At 36.0% G+C, this 24,019-nt stretch overlaps 3 protein-coding genes across 6 annotated transcripts; 2 read left to right on the top strand and 1 right to left on the bottom strand.

Moving 5' to 3' along the window:
* Positions 1 to 680: 680 nt before the first annotated feature.
* On the bottom strand, positions 681 to 7,113 carry LOC106169640 (uncharacterized). Of its 3 annotated transcripts, none has more exons than XM_087002786.1 (5): positions 7,023 to 7,113; positions 6,034 to 6,167; positions 3,738 to 4,859; positions 3,210 to 3,364; positions 681 to 2,637 (listed from the first exon to the last, which is right to left on the bottom strand). In XM_087002786.1, exons 2-5 carry the CDS (start codon positions 6,148 to 6,150, stop codon positions 2,466 to 2,468), a joined length of 1,566 nt encoding a protein of 521 aa, XP_086858912.1. In that variant the 5' UTR covers positions 6,151 to 6,167; positions 7,023 to 7,113; the 3' UTR covers positions 681 to 2,465. The 3 variants fall into 3 exon arrangements, with proteins under 3 accessions (XP_086858912.1, XP_013404624.2, XP_013404625.2); XM_013549170.2 differs by having other exon boundaries at positions 6,908 to 7,068; XM_013549171.2 differs by having other exon boundaries at positions 3,756 to 4,859; positions 6,908 to 7,068.
* A 115-nt stretch (positions 7,114 to 7,228) lies between these two features.
* LOC106169671 (peroxiredoxin-4) lies at positions 7,229 to 15,142 on the top strand. The gene is made up of 6 exons (XM_087002787.1): positions 7,229 to 7,459; positions 8,902 to 9,019; positions 9,363 to 9,479; positions 13,496 to 13,618; positions 13,880 to 14,045; positions 14,342 to 15,142. Exons 1-6 carry the CDS (start codon positions 7,306 to 7,308, stop codon positions 14,393 to 14,395), a joined length of 732 nt encoding a protein of 243 aa, XP_086858913.1. The 5' UTR covers positions 7,229 to 7,305; the 3' UTR covers positions 14,396 to 15,142.
* A 174-nt stretch (positions 15,143 to 15,316) lies between these two features.
* LOC106169670 (uncharacterized) lies at positions 15,317 to 23,914 on the top strand. Of its 2 annotated transcripts, none has more exons than XM_013549250.3 (10): positions 15,317 to 15,592; positions 15,847 to 15,950; positions 19,510 to 19,580; positions 19,879 to 20,128; positions 20,358 to 20,463; positions 20,674 to 20,876; positions 21,213 to 21,333; positions 21,586 to 21,853; positions 22,250 to 22,471; positions 22,729 to 23,914. In XM_013549250.3, the coding sequence occupies exons 2-10, from the start codon at positions 15,892 to 15,894 to the stop codon at positions 22,818 to 22,820; spliced, it is 1,392 nt and encodes a 463-aa protein (XP_013404704.2). In that variant the 5' UTR covers positions 15,317 to 15,592; positions 15,847 to 15,891; the 3' UTR covers positions 22,821 to 23,914. The 2 variants fall into 2 exon arrangements, with proteins under 2 accessions (XP_013404704.2, XP_013404700.2); XM_013549246.3 differs by having other exon boundaries at positions 15,813 to 15,950.
* The last annotated feature ends 105 nt before the right edge of the window (positions 23,915 to 24,019 follow it).

The raw sequence follows: 24,019 nt of genomic DNA, 5'->3' as shown, positions 1-24,019 counted from the left end.
CATAACTTGGCGGTAATTTTTCCTTTCGTACCACAGTCTAGGTTTTAAAGAACCAATCAATGAATTGTAAATTGTCACATGACTGCAGAACTTTAATAAAGAGACACTAAAGGGAGGAACAATGAAACCTAGACTACTACAAAATCCACATTGTCTTCAGGCTCACAAGAATAGAAAAGGGGAAGGTAACCGTGTCCCTTTGACACATTCAAAATTGGGAGGGTTATTTTGATAATTTTTATAGATCTTTTAGAGATTGGGTTTGAAGTCGCGTGGGGGGGGGGGGGGGGGTGGATACAGTTCATAATTAAAGATTATATACTTTCCTCAAAGACCCTTCATGATTTATTTAAATTTTCACTAAGCTAAAAAGAAATATCGACATTACCAATAGTATGTTGATCAACTGGAGATGCTAAAGATGCATGCATGGTGCTATAGGTACATATTCATAGAGTATGCTTCAGATAAACTTTTATTTCAGGGGCTTTATCATTTTCAAGGTGTGAACTGGGAAAGAATAGAAGCTTTGAAGGATATTTAGTCATTACAAATAGGACTGGGGCATACTTAAACAAGTATAGGTCAATGGCTTAAAGATTAGATTTTTTAAATCTTAATGAATGCGACCATTACAAATGAAAACAAGCACATTAAAGATAACACAGCCGTGGGCAGTGAACTATTTAAATAATCATTTATTTTTTGCATCTACATGTGTGTGATCAGCATACAGTGGGATTCCCTGTTTATAGTAACCAATTTATTTTGCTACATTGTACTCTCTTTTCAGACAATATGCAAGTCAAGGAAGACAAAAGCACACTCAAAATAAAAAAAATAAATAAAGAGCATTTTGCAAATTTGATATTGATCACCACAAAACTGTTGACAGATAGATTGGAAAAAAGATCAAATTATTCAAGTTTTTTTTCTGTAGCATAACATAAAGTCCCTGAAAATGTGCAATATATTTACAGTGTTCTGTAAGCACCAGATCATATTTTTGCATAACTTCACATGGTTTTGATGAATTGTTGAAATATAATTCACTGCTGAAAATATCATACATTGTTGCTGAAAATATCATACACAGTACTGTTGTACAAACCTTGAAAAACAACTCTTTTTATGAAAACTTTGTCAGGTACAAAACAATTTTGTCCATATAAAAACATTTTTAATTTCTTTTACATATTTTCTCCAATAACTAAAAAAAATTAATACAACTATTCATGCAAATGTAAACATTACTAACACTGAGAAAGTGGCAATTCAATTTATGTGACTGGAAAATGTCAATTATATTTACAATATACAAGTTTACAATAACTACACGTATGCAGAGGATACTACTTCATATTGGATATTTTCCTTGTCTTCAAATGTAAGTAAAAAGCATGCATAAAGCTTGTACATTTTAACATGAGACTAGAGAACTCTACACTTTTTATAAATAGAGAATTGGTGAATAATGATGAGAAAAACAACCAATGACAAAAGGAAAAAAATGTTTCATTGCCTTCAAGAACCATAGAAAAATATAACTTTCTAATACTGACATGGCAAAAGTACCAAGGGTATAAGAAAATGTAAAATGGCCATGTGTCTGACTTTTAAATATGATATATGTTGACTTATTTATGACAAAACTATAATATCTGTTCTGCCAAATAACTTTAAATCTTGCAATGGCATTACATTTAATTGAAAGAGTAAAAAATTATCTCTACGGGGTAGGTCCCCATCATTGTTAGAGTTGGAGGTAGAGGACAGGACAGCTATTTCTTGTAGTTTCCATGGAGTGACAGTTTCGATGGAGGGACTCTAAGAGCGCATTCTCAACGAATTAAGCCAGGCTTTACAAAGCCGGTGACCTAAAAATGGCGGACGTACATGAAAGAAAAACCGCCTAATCTTTTAATAGTCTCTCCGCCTCTCACACGCCTCCCCACACGTCGTCCCTGCGGGGTACAGTAATTAAATCTCGGCTCCGAACATTAATATTTCCGTGAATATCTCTGGTGATATTATCTCCGTAGATAGTCGATTCATTGCTGCTCTACAGGCCAAATTATTCCTTTTTCGTCTCTGTTTTCAAAGATAATAGAACAGAAGAGCTTTTTTCCTTCGATCGCCTTCAGCCGCCATGCTTTCTTCACCACGAGTTTAACTGATGAGCATGCGCACTTAATATTTCTCAGGTAGCTTCCGCATGGCAAATGGAGACGCGATTTAATTACTGTACCCCGCAGGGACGACGTGTGGGGAGGCGGAGAGACTATTAAAAGATTAGGTGGTTTTTCTTTCATGTACGTCCGCCATTTTTAGGTCACCAGCTTTGTAAAGCCTGGCTTAATTTGTTGAGAATGCGCTCTAAGTGAACAGACCCTGATGAATAATGGTATGTACAGCTTTGGTATGTAAAATGGTTGATGACAGCATATATATATTCAAGGGCCATCTTAAAACCTGTATCCATAGTAGTCAACATATCTATATGCCTGGGCTGCATTAATAGCTTTAGCAAGCTGCTGAGATTTTCTTGACTTTCGTGCCAGAAGTTGATGCATTCTTGTACGTTGCCTGTAGGCTTGGTTAACCATCCTTGCTTCAGCATTCTTCTTTCTAAGCCACCTAGAATTTCATTCAATGATATTAATATAACAATATATAGCAAAATGTCAGGAATTTATTCATATTGCAACAGCCAGCAGTTTGCAAAGTCAGCTGCAGATACAGTTTTACTGTATGGTCTTTGATAAAAACTGGAAAAATCCACTGATCATATTTATACAATGCACCAACATTCATTGGGAGAGAATATCTAGTGAGACTCCCCACAGGGATAGATCGATCTAAAATCTATGGGAATGGGGTCTTAGTTACATTAGAGCCTTAGTTTCTTGGTGAATCAGTATTTAAAGGAACAGGGACTAATTCTTTTCATCAATATCTAGTTAGCTAGTTTTGTGTATTACTATTATTTGACTTAAATATGCCATGTTTGAAATGTGTAAACTTTATCAGAAATAAAAACAATCCATAACTTTGATACATGCCTGTCATAGCAACAAAATGGTAATGGATTGAGCCCGTTTAAATTTTTTGAAGATGAGCTGGAAACCCTAGAGAAATACAGAGTATTTTATCTAGGACCCACTGTTCAGTAATTTGCTTCAGTAGAAAAAGAGAGAAACAACACTTACGCTCTAAATGCCTTGTCACATTCCTCTCTTGGACTCAAATAGTAGCCTTCTTGTGTCTCTTTCTCTTCTCTTGTCTCAAGCCTCTTTTGAGTTTTAAATTCCTCTTTCTTCTTTTTCAACCACCCTGTGTATGCTTCGTCTGCTTCTTTTTTCATCTTAAATATAATAAATGTACTAGATAAATAAAAATGATATAAATAAATATTAAATAATAAGTAAGAAATAATTGTCAATATTTTTATATGGGTTCGAATACCTGATAGTGCTATCTTTTTATTCTAGTGACTATTTTTTTAATATATTTTACTGTTCTGTTGATACCCATTAAAATTAAGCTTATCACAAGATTTATTTTCATAACTAAGCTTCATTTTTAAAAAAGAAATACTGATCTACCACATCTAATGCTAATAAGCCTACCTAGCTGACCAGTTCAAAATTATTATAGCCCAAATTTATCTAAATATAAGAATTGGTCAACTATGCTGACTAATAGCTAAATAAAGCTCTACAGGCTATAAACCACACCCTAGCATCAGCGGATACCTCTTCTTTGTTCTTTTTGTCTTCCTCATCTAATTGCTTTTTGGTTGGTGTGGATTTCCTACGAGCAGATTCTTCTCTTTTCTTGTTACTAAGCCAAGCTTCAAATGCTTCATCATTTTCTTTCTTCTTCTCAGCCTCCTCCTTATCTTTCTGCTCCTTTTCCTTTTTCTGTCTCTCAGCTAATGCCTTTTCCCTTTGACTTTTAAGCTCCCACTGTGCAGGAGACAGTCCATACGGAGAATTGTAATGAAAATTGCTGCGTGAAGAGCTGTAGGCTCCTGCTGACTGGGCACGTGGAGAGGTTGTTGCAGGTTTGACGCCAGACCGCCTGACAACTCCACTGGCTGTGGCTGGTCTAGGATTTTCAGGTGGATTTGGCTGAACACTTGTGTTATTGGACTCAGAACTACTAGAACTGGTTGGCTGGACATCTTCTTGTGATTGTTCACTTTGATTTATTTCACTGCTATCATCATGTGCGTCATATGAATCTCCTTCCAATTCACTTGCTTCAACATCATCTGCGTCAACCATTATAAATTTTCCATTTCTTTCAATTAACACTTTGTTTTTTCTTTCACCATTGTCTTGTGAATTCTCTTCACCATCAAGACTTGATGAGTGACCATCCACCTCATCACCACGTCCATCTTTCATGCTGCTATCATCATTGTCACTAGAATCTCCAATCCTAAGCTTTTCTACTCCAAGATCATCTGTTTCTGAATCACCACTAGCACCATAATCTTTACTATCCTCCCCTTCATCATCAGAATTATAGTCATCTGGTGGTGGGGCAACAAATTCCACTGGGTCATCTTTAAATACTACTTTGTGGTGCCTTGTTGATTCCTCAGGGGAAGGTTCATCTGCTAGTTCTTTATTTAATTGTTTCAAGCGTTCCGTTACATTATATTCTGGTGGATCAGGTAAATCACCCAGCCCGTCATCTTCATCATCCTCTAAATCCTGTCTCATCTGTTCCAGTTGTGCCATGGCTGCCCTCTGGTCATCTGTGGGCCTGTAGTCTTCATCATCACTCTCTTGTTTGTGGCTATGAGGATCTGTGTTTAAATTATCCTTTTCATTTTCAGGACTGGGGGCCTAAATGATGAAATAAGATAATCAGGATTACTAGAATGGTTAAATTTGTTGAAAATTACAAGTTTTAAAAAATGCAAAATTTCAATATATAGCTATAATATACTTTTCACTTAATTACACTAACTGATTTGCACAAATGTAAATATAAAACAAGTTTCAATAATTGTAAATTAATCACATAATTACTATCTCTTTGGTTTGTTTGACGCATATAAAGACTTTTAAAGCATTAACAACAGTGTACCAGTAAAATGTAAAATGATATTTGCAACTAGAATTGCAAATTTGAGCTAACAACTTTTGTTGTATTAAGATTTATATCATGGATTTTCTTTTGTCACTTTACCAAATAAGCCATGGTATCCTGTGTAAATGAATTACTTTTTTCTGAAGAAAACATCTTTATATTTGAAACATACTTTTAAACAGTTAGATATATATTTTTATATATTTGTTTTGAAAGTTTGACTTAACATTATCTTTGACTGCAATTTCACCTTGTTTAAAACAGCCATGGTTGTGATTACTTTTGCAAAAAAAAAAAAAAAAAAAAAAAAAATATATATATATATATATATATATATATATATATATATATATATATATATATATATATATATATATATATCGTGCCACAAAATTTTTAATAAAAGCAAAAAAATATCATGCCAACACAGGAAAATAATGATTCTAATTGTACATTATAAATCAATCAAGTACAAAAGTGGCTCAATCAGTTTGCCTAATTTAATCATATCCTTTCCTAAAGCATAATAGTATCCATTATGAAATATTGATCTTCTGGCTGCCTAGTGCCTGTTACGTAGGCAGTCTGTCAATAACATGCTTTTACTGATATCTCTTAGTAATGATATTCCACCCAGTTTGAAAACCACATAAATGAAATGATTTTTGATTCACACAAAAAGTTAAATAAAGAATCATCCATGGATAATGACACAGCTGGCATGAAATTGATATTTCTCAAATGTTCATGAGGCATGTGATGACTGAATAATGTTTCCAATAAACATGAAGAACTCTTTAGTCAGTTCAAGCTAAAATTATGCAGTATTTAACACTTTAGTGATGAGTTCTACTCATTCACATTCTTGCTCTGTTTCTATCATGCAGCGCCCATAGCATGTATCAGGAAAAATGACCAGGGACTTACCTCTGTTGAGGTATGATTTTCCTGCTCTTCTTTCTCAATTAACCAATCTAGTTCTTGATCAACAGAGTCTGTATCTGGTTCTTTGTTCGAGTGTACTTTGCCTTCTACTTCTGTCATGGTGCTTAATGTTTCATCTAAAAAGGAAATAAAAATACAGAAGTGTTATCTTAATAAAAAAAACAGTGAAAAACATTGTTCAGTAGGATTTACTCTAATCTAAATGGCCATTTAATTGATGACTGTGGTATTTGATGAAAAATATATTAAACAAAGTTCTAGTAAAGCTTTCAACCATGATGAAATCGTGCATGCTGCAACCATGAAAGTATAACCAGTTATACTTCCATACTGCAACTAACACAACATGTATTTTTCTAGATATTAAATGCATGGTCCGAAGTTGTAAAAATTGATAATTCTGAAAACTCAATTGCAATTTTTAACACATTTAGACGATATGAAAAAAAGGATCAAAGTGAAGACTAAAATAATGAAATCAGACATAATCCTGAAAACGTTAAATGTCACCAAATCATTTCAAAAAACATCTCTAAATATATTTTTCTTACTTTTCCCAACATTTATCATAAACAACAAGTTTTGTTTCAATGGATTTTTGATAACAGAAAGTACTACTCATGCATTATTACCATCACACTACAGATCTAGTTGTGTAAGAACTTGACTCTCCCCACCAATGTCGCCATTATGGCAGCATTGCCACTGTGTGAACTGCATTTGTCTGCAGCCTCCAATTTCTACAGCTTCTAGATGGAGATATTTCTCCTAAATTATTCTCGTAACGGCAAGGTAGGCCAAAATCTCGTCATAAAAATACACTGATGTAAAAAGGGATATATATAAAAACTCTCACCTGTATAACTAAGAAAGTTCTCGATGGTAAATGGGTGCCATTAGCATTCTACTATTACATGTTCAGTGAGTCGCACTTGCTAATCGCACGGTTTGTTATGACGACCTTTTCTTACCTTCCTTGGTAATCAGTTCGGCTAGAGCCAAACTAAGTTTTAATTTTAGTTTTGTAGCTGTGTGTACAGACGCAAAACATGGTGTTCTCTACAGATTGCTTGAAATGTTAGATAACAGCATATTTTTAAAATTGATATTTGAATATAACATTTAATCAACTATGCTCTACAGTAGTGCTAGAGTAAAATTCGAAACAAATTAAAATAGTATAATAGCTCTGCATATAATCGACACTTGGCCTACGTGTGCGTGGAACGTGCGTGGATTTATGTGAGCTAAAGGATGGCGAAGTATTGCTTGGTTTTACTGCTGTTGATTGCACACCAGTGCCTTAGTGCAGACGATGAGGCGTGCCAGGTGTTCGGCGGAGGACATGTCTACCCGCAAGAAACTATGAAATCTGCAGGTCATGCGCTACATTGGAGTAAAGCGCAAAGTAAGTTATATCGCCGCTACTACAGTACAGTACATGTACCAACCCAGGGCATTGACAGTGGTTGTTTTGTTTCTTTCGCACTGATAGAGCCAGGATATTTGTATGGTGTTGAGGCTTTTTTTCTTCCAGCTTGAGCATATTTTAATTTTGAAAATTAGTACAATTTGCATATTTGTGGTATTTTTAAATTAAAATTTTAAAGAAGCATGATATCCTGCTTTGATGCTTTTTTATTCTGTATCTAGAATCTGCCCGTGTTTAATGCCTTGTTTATGCTAAAAAGAGCAGTATGTTAACTTAGTCCTTAGAATAGAGTCTTTTCCACGGTCACGTGACTTCCGCTAAATTATCCGTGGGAACGCGAGATTTTGCGGGATTTGAAGTTTCAGGGGGAAAGTGTGGAGTGTACACGACGGACGCCATATCGAGGAAGTCTCATTTCAATCTGAATTTTCAAAGTTTCGTAACATGTTAACACCTGATTTTTTTCGAAAACACATTCATGCGAGCAGTTGGAATAGAAATTTAGCAGAAGTGCCTGATGACTTTTCAATGAAAGAACTAAAAACGTACCTCATCGACAGCAAAGATAGGACATTCGGTACTTTTGTAGTATACCCCCCACCCTGTAACTTCCTGAAACCTTCATTTTTCAAACATTTTTTTACAGTGTCTTTTGCACCTATGTCAAAGCTGTTGAAATAAAATGTTTTTGTAATTACCTGTGGTCTTTTTATTAGTTTTAATCACGTTTAATCCACCCCATCGAAATACAATGTGAAAATTTACAATGTAACCGCAGCTTGCTGCGTTTTCGTTGGCTAACTCTACCTTATTTTATGTGAACATAGGATTGATACATTGTATACTTGGATTTCCTCTGTGAAATTATTATGAGCTACTTGTTCACATAAAATTACCTTAGGGTTAGCCAACGAAAATTGACTGCAGTGTAATTGACTGCGGGTGTAAATTGAAGATTCTAACTTTGTATTTCAATGGGCTGGATTAAACGTGATTAACACTAATAAAAAATCCACAGGTAATTACAAAAGCATTTTATTTCAACAGCTTTGACATGGATAAACAATAAAATGTAAAAAAATGTTTGAAAAGTGAAAATTACAGAAAGTTACAGGGTGAGGGGGGGGGGTATACTACAAAAGTACCGAAGGCCCCTTCTACTCTTTCCCCCTGAGAAACAGTCCCGCACAAAATGGCGCGAACTGCGCATGCTCATGATTTCGTGGAAAAGACTCTATTGCACATTTGTGCCTAATATTCAGTGTCAATAAGAAATATGTGGAAGATATTTCACATATATACAACTTGACATGTAGATTTTTATTCATATAAACATAGAGAGGACCGAGTTTTATTGTAATTTGTAAGTATAAATGGATACAATATTGCAGTAAAAATTGACTTTGTTGTCTCTACAGTTTCAAAAGCAGCACCCCATTTTGAAGGCACAGCTGTTGTAGATGGAGAGTTCAAAGAGCTAAAATTGACAGACTTCAAAGGAAAATACCTGGTATTCTTCTTTTACCCATTGGACTTGTAAGTAGTTACTGAATAGGACATTTCCCACAAGTAATGTCACGATTGAAGACTTTTTACCTGTTTTCAACCATAAAAACTCCCATTTTATGAGACTTTTATTCTGATGAACATTGGCCTGTGCAAAGTTTTTTGTAATCAATAAAACTTTGTTATATTCAGATTATAATAATTGTAGGTAATATTGTGAAATTATATTATATCCACTAAATGACTAACCCAATAAAAAAGTTGCATTTGGCTAGTGTAATGTTTGTAAACTCATTATTCAGGCATAAAAATTCTAAAAGTTGATGTTTGAAGATGAAGAAATTGGCAACTAAATATTATTATTTTGTTTCAGTACCTTTGTTTGTCCAACAGAAATCATTGCCTTTAGTGACAGAGTAGAGGAATTCAGAGCTATCAATGCAGAGGTTGTTGCCTGTTCAGTTGACTCTCAATTTACGCACTTGGCATGGTAAGGCCACACTTTTTTATTTTTATGGATGACATCCTGCGCGCGCACCGATTTTCGTCCGTTCTCCAAAAAAAAAAAAAAATCACCCCCCCCCTCCCCATCGAAGTCGGTTGTCGCAAACGTCGTTATTGAATTTGCCGGAAAATGTGCTTTCTGCGCATGCGTATTACTGCCACGTGGAAATGTGGCCGCTTTGCCATCAAATTCATCTCTAGGATTACTTTCAAATTACAGGACAATTAATTGTACCACCAGCGTTAGCGCTGGCGGTACACATGGTTTCGGTCTCGTCCGGATCGTTCCGCCGGCTCCGCCGGACGGCTACCGTTACCGCTTCTCCTCCTAGACGGTAAGGCCCCCCATACCCATCTCATGGATTTAGGTCACCTATAATCTCAACTCGTTCCACGTAAAATTTGGGCTTTGTCGGTATTGGGGTCTGGGTGTGGCACTCATTGCAATGCACCCTTGTCCAAAAATGGCAAAATTAAATGCTAATTATCTACCCTACGGAAGGAGTTACGGGAAAAATTTCTACAGACGGCTTTCCAAAAGTCATATGTGTAGATTTCAAATATACCCTCGGATTTGACCTTTGACCTTTACTTCAAGGTCAAATGGGCCAAAATTTTCAAAAAAATGAAATTTTTTACGAAAAAAAAATTTTTTGCCCTGTTATTCAGACACCACACAGACTTAACCAATAATATTATTGGAAAGTGTTACCCTTCAGGTCATCTTTCATCTCCGTGAATTTGGGGTCAATCGGTGCATTTTCACAGGAGTAGCGGCCATAAGATACCGAAACTGAAAACTGTCTCTAATTCGGGAACCGTTAATGCTAGAGACCCATTCTTTTTTGCATTTTGTAGAGCATGTAAAGCCCAACACTGGAGGTGGTCTCGGTTTTTTTGTATTCCATACGGTTTTCGAGTTACGCTGTATCAAAAAGTACATATTGGTGGTGAAAGGAAAATGTACGGAAGCCCACTGGTGCCATATGTAGAAAAAAAAATTATCTCGAAATTTCGAGATACTATTTTGAAATTTGAACAAAAAAATTTACCACCAGCGTTAGCGCTGGCGGTACACATGGTTTCGGTCCCGTCCGGTCCGTTCGCCGGCTCCGCCGCCATGTTACCGTTACCGCTTCTCCTCCTAGACGGTAAGGGCCCCCGTACCCATCTCATGGATTTAGGTCACCTATAATCTCAACTCGTTCCACGTAAAATTTGGGCTTTGTCGGTATTGGGGTCTGGGTGTGGCACTCATTGCAATGCACCCTTGTCTAAAAATGGCAAAATTAAATGCTAATTATCTACCCTACAGAAGGAGTTACGGGAAAAATTTCTATAGACGGCTTTCCAAAAGTCATATGTGTAGATTTCAAATATACCCTCGGATTTGACCTTTGACCTTTACTTCAAGGTCAAATGGGTCAAAATTTTCAAAAAAATGAAATTTTTTACGAAAAAAAAATTTTTTGCCCTGTTATTCAGACGCCACACAGACTTAACCAATAATATTATTGGAAAGTGTTACCCTTCAGGTCATCTTTCATCTCCGTGAATTTGGGGTCAATCGGTGCATTTTCACAGGAGTAGCGGCCATAAGATACCGAAACTGAAAACTGTCTCTAATTCGGGAACCGTTAATGCTAGAGACCCATTCTTTTTTGCATTTTGTAGAGCATGTAAAGCCCAACACTGGAGGTGGTCTCAGTTTTTTTGTATTCCATACGGTTTTCGAGTTACGCTGTATCAGAAAGTACATATTGGTGGGGAAAGGAAAATGTACGGAAGCCGACTGGTGCCATATGTAGAAAAAAAAATTATCTCGAAATTTCGAGATACTATTTTGAAATTTGAACAAAAAAAAAATTATCTCGAAATTTCGAGATAGCATTTTGATATTTGAGCAAAAAAATTTATCTCGAAATTTCGAGATAGTATTTTGAAATTTGAACAAAAAAAATGCTATCTCGAAATTTCGAGATAATTTTTTTTTTCAACATATGGCACCAGTCGGCTTCCGTAAAAATGTGCAGTACGGTAATGGATAATAAATTTTGAACTCCGGAAAAATAAAACATAATGCTTGGCAAAGCAGACAACTTGTGGTCAAAAATGACATTATTTTATCAAATTTAAACTTCTGCAACTTCAGAGAACCTCCCATTTCAAGAACTTTGACCAAAATGACCTTTTCTTTATTTTAATTAATTTTTTCTGTAGGAAATTTATGGCACATTATGGTAACTCCAAAATTATAACATTTAGTCCCTTATATCTCCAAAACTGGCAGAGATAGGTCCATAGTTACTATTGAAGTTGAATAGGAAGTCATATACTGGCAATCTTACTGTGACCTTGACATTGACCTTTGACCTACTTTTCACCATGAACTGAACTTTGCAAATTTTGCTTCCCTTTTATCTCCAAAACTGGCAGAGATAGGTCCATAGTTACTATTGAAGTTGAATAGGAAGTCATATACTGGCAATCTTACTGTGACCTTGAAATTGACCTTTGACCTACTTATCACCATGAACTGAACTTTGCAAATTTTGCTTCCCTTTTATCTCCAAAACTGGCAGAGATAGGTCCATAGTTACTATTGAACTTGAATAGGAAGTCATATACTGGCAATTTTACTGTGACCTTGAAATTGACCTTTGACCTACTTTTCACCTTGAACTGAACTTTGCAAAATTTGCTTCCCTTTTATCTCCAAAACTGGCAGAGATAGGTCCATAGTTACTATTGAACTTGCATAGGAAGTCATATACTGGCAATTTTACTGTGACCTTGAAATTGACCTTTGACCTTCTTTTCACCATGAACTGAACTTTGCAAATTTTGCTTCCCTTTTATCTCCAAAACTGGCAGAGATAGGTCCATAGTTACTATTGAAGTTGAATAGGAAGTCATATACTGGCAATCTAAATGTGACCTTGAAATTGACCTTTGACCTACTTTTCACCATGAACTGAACTTTGCAAATTTTGCTTCCCTTTTATCTCCAAAACTGGCAGAGATAGGTCCATAGTTACTATTGAAGTTGAATAGGAAGTCATATACTGGCAATCTTACTGTGACCTTGAAATTGACCTTTGACCTACTTTTCACCATGAACTGAACTTTGCAAATTTTGCTTCCCTTTTATCTCCAAAACTGGCAGAGATAGGTCCATAGTTACTATTGAAGTTGGATAGGAAGTCATATACTGGCAATTTACTGTGACCTTGAAATTGACCTTTGACCTACCTTACAATGAACTTAACTTTGATTGCACCATTTTTAGTTATATATATTTTTTGCATATTTTGAAAATTCTTGTTGATTGCATTTTTACAGCTTGTCAAGCACAAGACTGGTGGCTGCACCCCTTATTTTGTGTATGTGGGGGTCTATACGAATGCGCTTGCTCCAGCTGGTGGTACAATATTCGGAGGCGGTATCGCCTCTCTGATCCTCTAGTTACATAAAGTCATAAAGAGAACGGGGCCGTCGTTATGCCATTGATATTGGGCATGGAGACTTTTTTACAATTATGCGAAAGGCTGGCAGCGGCCAGCAACTATCGCTTCTGTGGTAAATTTGAGTTTCCAGCTGTGTACTGACAGCATTCCTTTACTTAAGCAGCATTTTTTTTTTTTTGACTGGTTTTTTTTTTTTTTCGCCCTCTCGCACCGATTTCGGGGTCCCCAGAGGATGTCATCCATAAAAATTAAAAAGTGTGGCCTAAGTTAAAGTTTTGACACTTTCACATTGATAATAACTCGCCACGATGCACACACTGACAGCTGGGTAGGATAACTGCATCCCGACTTTTGTAACTAAAGTGTTTGATGTTACCTCCTGTTTTAAAAATACTTTTATAACCTGTTGTTTTAGTGCAATGACAAATTGTTAAAAGTATTAATTGTTGGGTATTAGATGACTTGCCAGTAATTAGATCATTATAAACTTGCATGTAAAAATGGGTGTAAAATTTTTTAAAAATGTTTTGCTTAGGATTAATACTCCACGTAACCAAGGTGGATTAGGACCTCTAAAAATTCCTCTGTTGTCTGATCTCACCCATAAAATTTCCAAGGACTATGGAGTTTATCTTGAGGATAATGGGCACACACTGAGGTAACTTTATTTTGTTTTTAATCTGCAGATATTTAGATGAGAATTTTTGCAGTGAAAGTATCAACATAATATTATGTCTATTGACTTCAATACTGTCTCAGCAGTTGATGTAAATAATATGCATCTTTCAAATATTAGTAGTTATTCTATTTGCTGTGAAATATTGATGAAAATGCATCACTAAGTATCCTTACGTATTTGGAGACATGTATGAAGACTTACATTATTTTTAATATTGTATTTATTTATTTTCTTCTTTAGAGGACTTTTCATTATTGATGATAAGGGAACATTGCGACAAATCACCATGAATGACCTGCCAGTGGGCAGATCTGTGGATGAAACTCTGCGGCTGGTACAAGCATTCCAGTACACTGACCAGCATGGAGAGGTGTGCCCTGCAGGATGGAAACCAGGTGGCGACACTGTAAGTAACAGCCTTATATTGCCTTTGAATTGCTTTTGAATTTTAATATGTTCGGTTAATTGCTATGATATAAGTTCTCAATGTAATTGAGGCTAGAACTTTATGACTAATCATTATTGGACCTTTTTTGTATTGATTAAGAAATAAATTTCATGTTTCCATGCACCATTTAGCATGTAGAAAAGTAAAATATGAAACGAAAAAATTAATGCTACGACCAAAAAGCATTGAGTAGTTTAGACTTTTTTCAGTGCACTGATGTTCAAATTTGATAAGTTTACTTTTGCCAATTTCAGATCATTCCAAACCCAGCTGACAAGCTCAAGTATTTCAACAAGCTGAATGAATAAATTGAAGATTTTTGACAAGTTGTAAATGTTATCTACCTTCATGGTGGATTTATGCAGTAATTTTTATATTCAGATCAGTTTCATGTATCTCTGCCTTTTTCTTTAACAGGCCGAGATAGAGAATTAAATTTATTTTTTGTTAGTTGAAAGTGTTCCCCACTGTTGTTAAGGCTCATTTTTCAAATCATATTTGAAGCTTTGTTAAAATGTGTACTGACATTTTCTAAGCAGAGATGTGTTGAAATCCATCTTGATCTTATGCAACAAAAGCCAAAGAAGTATGCATGTATAAGAGAATCTAGTCCAACTTGTTTACATCACAAAGGCATGGACAAATTTTTTAGTTTCAAAATGCATGTTCTTACATGTATATTCATCATATACGTGTACTTAGTAGAAGCCATTAATTCACCCCAGACTGAATATTATTTTATGTAAGTTTTTTCTTTGAACAGCTGCATCTCCTAGAAGCGCAACATTTTTTTCAAGATATGCAAAAGAATCCCCACCATCTGTAAAGTGACTTTAGATTACATATTTTTGGTGTAATATTTCGAACAATTGTGTTTGTAATTTTCAAGGCTATGTGAAGGCTTGTTAATTTACATTCAAATTGATTTTATAAAAGAGCACTCGAGAATGTGTGAAAAAATCCTGTTTCAATAGTGGGTTTTTTCTTGAGTGATATTTATTTTTGGTTCACTGTTGACTACTTAAATGTCAATAAAATGAAAATGTTAAATATTATACATTGTAAGTTTCATTTTACTACACACACACAGCTGAATTAAGCAGAATTCCTAAGTAATTAAATGAAGACCACAGCAAAATATTCCAAGTCTTGTTTTAACAGTTCTTTGAAATATGTAAAGGCGTTTGTCGTTGACGTAAATTGCAGGAACCGTTTCCTGTGATGAATTGACTGGTAATCATACAGGTAGTTGAACTACGCAGACAGAAGATTCACGTCACATCTGATATTCTCCACGTTACTGATCAACTATATTTTTACTCCTGTTATATCTTCTTTTGCGTAACTTTCTTCGCAGAGCCCAGGACTAAAACTGTTGGGTATGTCCTTTACGTGGGCAGACTCATGCCCCATGGTTTTGCTATATTTACACTCCGACACACGTACACAATATTTGATGACGTCACGAAAACTACACAGATCAAAATAGCAACGACTAATAACAGGTAACATCACAGTGCTTTCTTGTAGCTCTTTAGTATAATTGATTATCAGATATACAGGTTAAATGAAACATAAGTTTAATCGTGAGTGATATTATTTATGGTTACAATATATTCTGAACAGAAATAACGTCGTTTTGTACGGTAATCATCCCAAAAATACGACATGGATCAGAACACAAAGTGTCACATTTAAACCACCGTGGCTTTGAAATTATTGTAGGCCTAAGAACTATCTACGATTTCTATAAGCACAGGAACAGTGACAAGGATATACTGCATAAGACTGAACCGCAAATGCAATGATCAGCATGATGGGAAATTGTATAGCGTGGACTAAAAAGAAACGTGAACCTAGGAGGTGAGCTACACAAGCTACAAAACAAGTATTTTCACAATTAGATCTAAAACTTTTATATTGATTTCAGATTGAATTGTATAGCTAAAGCCAAGAGGTTAACTCTGAATTTAAATGAATTTGAATGAAAACAAGTGTACTCCAGTAGAAAACTTAAATGGATCAACTGGAATATACTAGCATATACATGTTTACAAGTAATACGGTAATGTGCCATGAATTTCGAACAGTAGAAAATAATTAAATTTGGGAAAAGATCGTTCTGGCCGAAATTCATGAAATGGAGGTGCTCAGAACTTCCGAAAGTTCGAATTTCATGGAATTCTGTCAATTTTGACCGGAAGTTGTCTGTTCGTCGCTAGGCCTTCTGTTATCTTCTCCCGACGATCTATTTAGAGTTACCATAATGTATGATTGTGTGAGTGTCGGTAATTGCGACCAAAGGTATACACGTACTTTCACCCGATCACTGTGTATGGCCCATAGATGAACGAGTGCTGTTGTTTAGGGCCGCAAAACAGCATCGTTATCAGTAGTGTCGTTTTTCAAAAGCGATTCTGGCAGCCAGAAACTAGTGTCGTTTTTCAAAAACGATCCTGGCGCTCAGAACGGGAGTGGACGGAGGGAGAGACGGCCGACGATTAGCGTCTGCCACGGCCAGATAACCTTTACTATGGAAGCTTAGTGTTACCGTTGCTCCTTTCCGTGCACTGAAACTGAGACGACAGCCGATCATTATCTATGGCGCACGTGCAGGTAGCCTTCCTCTGCGATAAGTGTCTTCCGCGACCAGGTTCGTTGCCTTTACCGTTAAAGTCGGGCGGAGCTTTACGCGCGAATGCGTCCTCATCTCGCCGTTTGCGGGTCGGTGTCTCCGTCGCATACGTAGCCTTCCCTGCAGAAGCCGGCCTCTGCACTACGGCTCTCCTCCGTGCGGGGAGGCCACTACGACCGCAGATCGGTATGTGCGGCGCACAGGTAGCCTTCGCCACGGCAGCCGAACTGTGTATTACGGTCTCTCTCCGTCGTGCGCTGCGACCAAGATGACCGCTGATTGTTGTCTGTGATCAAATATACTAGGTTTGGGGGGGGGGGGGGGGGGGGGGTGCAGGGCCGTTTTATTTTTATTTATTTTTTTTTCGCTCAGGCAACCCAAACTTAACCAGCAGCAGCAACTGATTTCCTGGCGCATAGTTGCCTCAATGTACGCATTTGAAAAGCGTGTCCGTTTTGTCATTGAAACCATCTTCAAACAAACGCGAGAGATAGGTAATCTAGAGTAAACTGAAAAGGCAGTTTTTATATTCGTTCAAGGGACTGGAAGATCGTCAATAGGAGATAGTGAGCGATCTGAGCGCGACAATAAGCCAATTTCCACACTAGTTCAAGGGACTTCGTTACTATATTCGTTCATACTATTTTTGTCCATGCTACATGTAGAAGGCAATTTTCATGTAGTCCGCAGGATATGGTTTGCTGGTTTGTGACAGGGGCGTAACCAGGCATACGCACGGATACACTGTGCGTATATAATTTTTTGGCCAACCATGATATTATTCGCTTTAAATCTAGTGTACTTTTCAAGGAATATTATCGAAAATCCCCTTCGATTATAAGTTAATGTCACCTGAATGTACAAATTCTCTGTATAATTTATATATGCACCATTGTTCTGACACCCTTCTCGTTTGCTTTCACAGAACTGAGGTAAACAATACTAGTTACCATCTGAAGTCCGATCTTAATCGTCCATCTAGCTGGAACTTGCTTTACCTCTTAATTAGAGGGTAAAGTGCCCTTCAGCTCACAGGTAGCTTTTGTCTTGAGTGTATCGAACGCGATATTTATCTCAGATAAAAATCTACCTGTGTGTTATTTCAAAGAGCTGCTCCAGCAGACCTGGGGGCACTAGATAAATCTGATCATCGGGCTAAACAAGGAGCCAGAGAAACAAAGGAAGATTGATTTTTCCTGCAAAGTTTCAAAGAATTTTGACACGGACTTGATCCAGCTTAACCCTCCAAACTAACGGGGTGGCATGGGCAATTTGTACAAAATTTACAAACAATTAAACTTAGATATATTACAATTTTATCCTTTAATATAAGTTTGGGAGGCATGCACCCGCATGTAAGCTGGGTGATGTCAGTAAGCCCCTAGTTAAATAAATATACCCTTATGAGCAAGGCTTTTCCCAGCGAACCGTCCAGCCGTCATTTGGACGGCCGCTGACATCACCGGACGGCCTATATTTTCAAAGACGGCTAGACGGCTTGCGACTTTTTTTAATGACGTCTTGGCTTGTCGGGACAGCCGTGGACGTTGTAAGAAATTTTCTTAGAGTAATTTGACGTACCTAGCTTTTATGATGCGTCACAGATGAATGGTATTACTTTGTAGTGTACGCTGATATTCAGTCACGACGAAACTACTTCCTAAAGCTTACAAAACACAATAAAATGTTTCTATGAACTTTAACTTTAAGATACACATTCCACGCCGTATGCAGCAGTGACAAGAGTGACCTTCATGCGGTACAAAACACTAAGCAAACTACAGGCCAATTTGTGAAAGGGGACACCTTCCGGACCTTCATACGCACGGCAACTGACAAAGCTGATTGACAAAAAGGAAAATTTCAAATTTTCAGCGAGAGATCGTTCGCAATCCGAGAGAGACCAGGAGGCAATTTTCATATTTGTTAAAGAGACTTCGTAAGCCAAAGGGCGAGACGAGAACGCAATTTTCGTATCGTCAGCGTCGCAATCCGAGTGAAACGAGAAAGGTCATACTCGTTCAGTGGCTTTCGTTTGCGGCAGATCGTCAGCCGGAGATCGTTCTCGATTGTTTTTAACCCTCCATCCCTCCCCATTGGAATATATAATTTTTAAAAATATTTTTCATTTCATTTGTACATTTCAAGGGACTTCATTAGCGGAAGATCGTCAGCGGGAGATCGTGAACGATCTGAGCGAGACAAGAAAGCAATAATGGTAATCTTTATTGCAGCTCTTAATATTGCTCTTTTGTTCTCTTACTGAAGTCTCTACTGTTAACAATGCTATTGTGCGCCTCAGCAAAACTACCGATCGCTATCTCACACCGAATACTGCGGTAAAGAAACAACAGCCCGACAGTACAACTCTTAATAGATTCTCCTGTTATCTGTATGAATGGATATGACGATGTTGTTTAGCGTCCTAAACTAACTGTACTGATCGTTATCTTGCACCTTGGGCCGCACACGTAGTACTCAGGTAAAGGTACGCTAGGGCAACATTGCCGACTGTTAGATCTTTATAAGCGCGAGAATAGCCCGGTGGCCGATTTTAAGGTGTACGAAATTCACGAAATGAAGATCGCGCAAAATTGCTTACTGGCCGAAATTCATGGTCCAGAAAAAACTCCAGACGGCCGATTTTAAGATCGTTCGAAATTCAAGAGCCGTTCGAAATTCATGGCACTTTACCGTATACATGTATGCTAAATGGATATTCAGCTTAGCTTTGTATCAAATACAGGTACTCAAAATGTGTAAGCTATGTCATGTAATATTTTTCAGGGCAGTTACTCTAGTCATTCTTGGCATAGACAATGCCGGAAAGACAGTGGCAACAAAAGGCTTTCAAGGAGGTAAGATTTCTGAATGCTTTTGTTAACATATACAACATATTTTTTGGAGATGTGAGAATCAACTTTTAAAAAAGCATGTAGAAACATCATTCCCGGTCACAAGGACTTCCTTTAATTATTTTTTACTCATCCAATTAATGAAAAAATAAGTGTGAGTCAGTATATCAACTAATAATTTATTATTGTTCTTTACCCTTTATCTTATGCGATTGTATATTTTGTCAAAACAATGTGATGAATTTAGGGAAAGGCCAGTTTGACAACTGTTTTATTAATTTTTAAATTTTTGCTATTTTAGAACCTGTGGAAGATGTAGCACCAACAGTGGGTTTTGACGTAGCAGAGTTTAAATTTCAAAAATTCGACATCACATTATATGATCTCGGAGGTAGAAAAAACTTTCGAGATGTGTGGCATAACTACCTAGCAGAGGTCCATGGAGTAATATATGTGATAGACTCTAGTAATCATGAAAGAATAGAAGAAACTAGGCTTGCACTCAAGAATCTCATAGAACACCCATGTATAGGCGGAAAGCCTGTTTTAATGTAAGTATGATTATGTGTGAAATATTTTTAATATAATTTCCAATTTGATCTAAATAAATACGTTACAGAATGTTTTGAAATTAGGTGTCACTTGATGGCATTTAATAACATATTTATTAATTTGAGATCTAACATACACTGTATGAAGAATTTTGGTTATCTTCTGGATTTCATTGTCATCTAGACTTATATTTGGTAATAAAATGACATTGTCTGTTAACCCTTTCAGACTAGCAAATAAACAAGATTTGGACAATGCCTTGGATGAGTTAGATATCTGTGACAGACTCAATCTAGAAGAATTAGTTAATCAAAATAAGTGTCCAACAAGAGTGGTAAGTTGATATAAAAGAAAGAGTGATACTTATCTTTGTTTAAAAAGAAAAAGGCAGGCTTAGCAGAAAAAAATGTGTAATATCATTAGGAAACACCCTGAAAATTTAACATTTCTCATAAAAATATTAATTTTCTAAGTTTTGCTTTGAGATGTTCTAGTATGATAAGTTAATATTTGGTTTAATGATCAATTATTTATACTTGATTAGGAACTGTGCTCTGCCTTATCAGGCACAGGTAAAAAGATGGACAAACCCATAAAAGAAGGAATGCTGTGGCTACTGGAAAGAATATCTGGAGATTTTGAAAGTTTGGGTGAAAGAGTAAACAAGGAAAAGGAGGCACAAAGGCAGCGAGAAGCTGAAGAAAGGAAGTTGAAAAGGGAGCGAGTCAGAAAGATAAAAGAAGAAAGGTAAGTAAAGTTAAGGTCAATATGATTTAGAAAATTTCCAAATTAATTTGGCCAAAATTGTCATCACATGACTTGTATGTGTTATGTGGGAAATTGCATCAAAAGAAAAAGGAAAAAAGTTGATATTGAACAAAAAGGTTTTTGATGGCAAGAAATACCAATCAATGTATTTCATTAGGCTCAATTGAAATTGGAAACATGATGTGAGAAAGGGTTGGTTAAAAGGAATTTATTATATTTCTACAAATTGTTTACAATGTATCTATTTCTGAAATATGGATCTTGTAAGAAGGATTGTTATCCTTTTAAGTTTATAAACTATACTGTTCTATTTAGGGAGAAAAAAGAGGCAGAAGAAAGAGCTATGAGAGGTGAGCAGGATGAAGGGGAAAATGAAGAGACTGATTTTGGTGGTGATCCGTTCAAACGTTTAGACATTGCAGAGTTGGAGAAAAAGGTGAGAGAAGAAAAAATGGTGGTTACTTCAAAGCATTTGAAGTGCCCAAATTATGTGTATGTTGTATGTTGTAAATAATCCCGTCTTTCATTCTTCCATATAGGTGCACTAGGCATTTAGGAACAAGTTTACCTATATAAATGAGTCTTATGATCTTATGATAATCTATTTAAACTTTTTCTTGAATTCCTTGATTTGCGTGAAAAGTATTTGTTTATATTTTTCAAAACTGAGTGCTTGTGATAATTGCAGGATGCAGCATTGAAGGCAAAGAAAAAGCAAAAGAAATTAAAAGAGCAGCAAAAAAATAAAGATGATGATTTAGATGTTGAAAATTCTGAAAGGACTAATGGCTTAAATGCTGATAAGAACCAACATAAAACAGATGATGTGAATGAAGGTAGTCAGCCTAAACAATCTGTGGAGGATCTATTGTTTGGTACAAGTAATACAAAGAGTAGTGACAGTATGGAAATGTCTTTGCCTGCCAGAAAAAACATCCTAAGTCTGGATGGATCAGGTGGGTCATGCTGTTTATTTTTTTTTTCTTTGTTTATAATGGAAAATAGTGAAAATGTTAAAATGATAATAAAGATAATATAAATTTGTTAAAAGACTTTAATAACTTACAAATCATCTGTTTGTATTGACAGTCACTCAAGATAAGTTTGTGTGTGTGTGTGTGTGTGTGTGTGTGTGTGTGTGTGTGTGTGTGTGTGTGTGTGTGTGTGTGTGTGTGTGTGTGTGTGTGTGTGTGTGTGTGTGTGTGTGTGTGTGTGTGTGTGTGTGTGGGGGGGAGGGGGTAGAGAGAACAATAATCAAGGATTATAGGAAAAGGTAGATAACATTGAAGAAGATTTTTTTTAAATAACAAAAGGAAGATATTTTATTGAATGAGTGTACTATCACATTGTAGAACCAGACCAAGATGTGGGAAAGAAAAAGAAAAAGACAAAAAAGAAAGCTAAGCGTAACCAGACTGCCCCAGGTGATGATGATGGTGTTGCACCCAAGGCCTACCCTGATGCTTTGGCCCCACTCACAGGATGGCAAACACCCCCAGGGCAGAGAAGTTTGATAGAGAGACCAGTCTCTAGGTCACCAAGACTGGCACCCATTGCCGAACCAAGAAATACTAGTACGTTTTAGTGTGTTGACAGATAAATGTCACCTGGATTGGAAAATTTAAAAAAAACATAAGAACTGTGTCAGTGGTTGTGTTGTTAAAAAGGACAGTAATGGAATAATGAAACAAGTCAAAGTCAATATTATGAAGCCAACAACAACAACAAAAATTATTATTATTATTGTTATTATAATGCCTAATTTGATATTAAGAGAAAAATGCACATGTGTATAGAACATTTTTTTAACTCATAGTTTTCTATTTTGTAGCTTTTGGTAATAACTGGAAAGACGAGCTACCAGAGCTGCCCCCTATTAGAAGAATTGGTCCCAACACAGATGCAGATGATGTAGTTACGTGATCTTGGTCAATAAACATTTGGGAATGTTGCAATACATTAGCACTTGTATAGCAAATCTTTGGAGAATGTGATGTACACATTATTGACATCCTTTGGATTGTCCTGTTCATTCCCACCAAGGATTCAGAATTTGATTGGAATTATTTCCACCCATCTTTGTGTCCTTACCACTGTTAAAAAAAAAAAGAAAACAAATGAGATATATGGATGATGTTGAACTTATGGACTAAGACGTAAAATTCTTATTATAGGATCTTGACAAAGTACCTTGAGTAATTTGTATGTAATTGCTTATAATTTGTTTATTATAACAGTTTATATTGCCACAATTTTTAAAATTTTTATTCTCTTTTTGTCATTTTATTCAAAGAGTTGTCTGCATTAATATGAGCAGTGATTAAACTATGGATATTTTAAAGATCCATTATGAAAGTGTTATTGGATCTTACCATGGGTTGAAGCAGATTTTAAAAGGAGATAGATCACTTAACTTCTTCATTTGAACCCAAATTTATCATTATTCATTCTGTTTTATCTTCCTGCATCTATTGTACTGTGGGGATGTCGGATTGCGTAACTGCCCCGCTCAAAGCACTCAGTATTAGTAATTATCTGCAATGTAGAATTTTAGAATTTCGTATTGGTGCTTAATTTTTAACCCTATGTAAAGTTAGTAAGTTCTGTTCTTCATGTCAAACCTGTTCATTATCCTTAAACGTTTGTTTTTACTGTTATAGTACTAAGTGTATATATATTTTTTCATTTATGGATATTGTGTGTGACAATCTCTTAGTCAGATAAATGCATTAAGAAGATGAAATGTTATGTTTACATTCCAATCAAAAAGGGTCACTTTTTAAAAGTAGAATGTAAGGGCTTGCATACTGTGTAAGCTAGAAGAAATGTAGTTTTGCTATACCGTCCATATTTGTTTTATGGTGTTGAACATTTTGATGTTTTCAAGGTTAACAATGGAGATGTGTAGACATTTGATTGTTGGAAGTTGATAAATGCCATGACATTTGGCAATATGTATTTTCCTATAGTACTTTTGTATGTGTATTGCTATGCACATAATAAATTTTGATAAAACATTTACCTTTTACTATTATAAGTGTGAAATGAATATTAAATTTTATAAAATTTTGTCTAACAATGCAAAGGAGAAAAAGGAGAAATTGCCAAGTGTGCGGGTTAAC

The sequence above is a fragment of the Lingula anatina genome, chromosome 1 (assembly GCF_051362555.1).
Source record: "Lingula anatina isolate TDL-2025a chromosome 1, LinAna3.0, whole genome shotgun sequence".
In the NCBI taxonomy this organism is placed as follows: domain Eukaryota; kingdom Metazoa; phylum Brachiopoda; class Lingulata; order Lingulida; family Lingulidae; genus Lingula; species Lingula anatina.
This window is presented reverse-complemented; position numbering and strand designations above follow the sequence as displayed.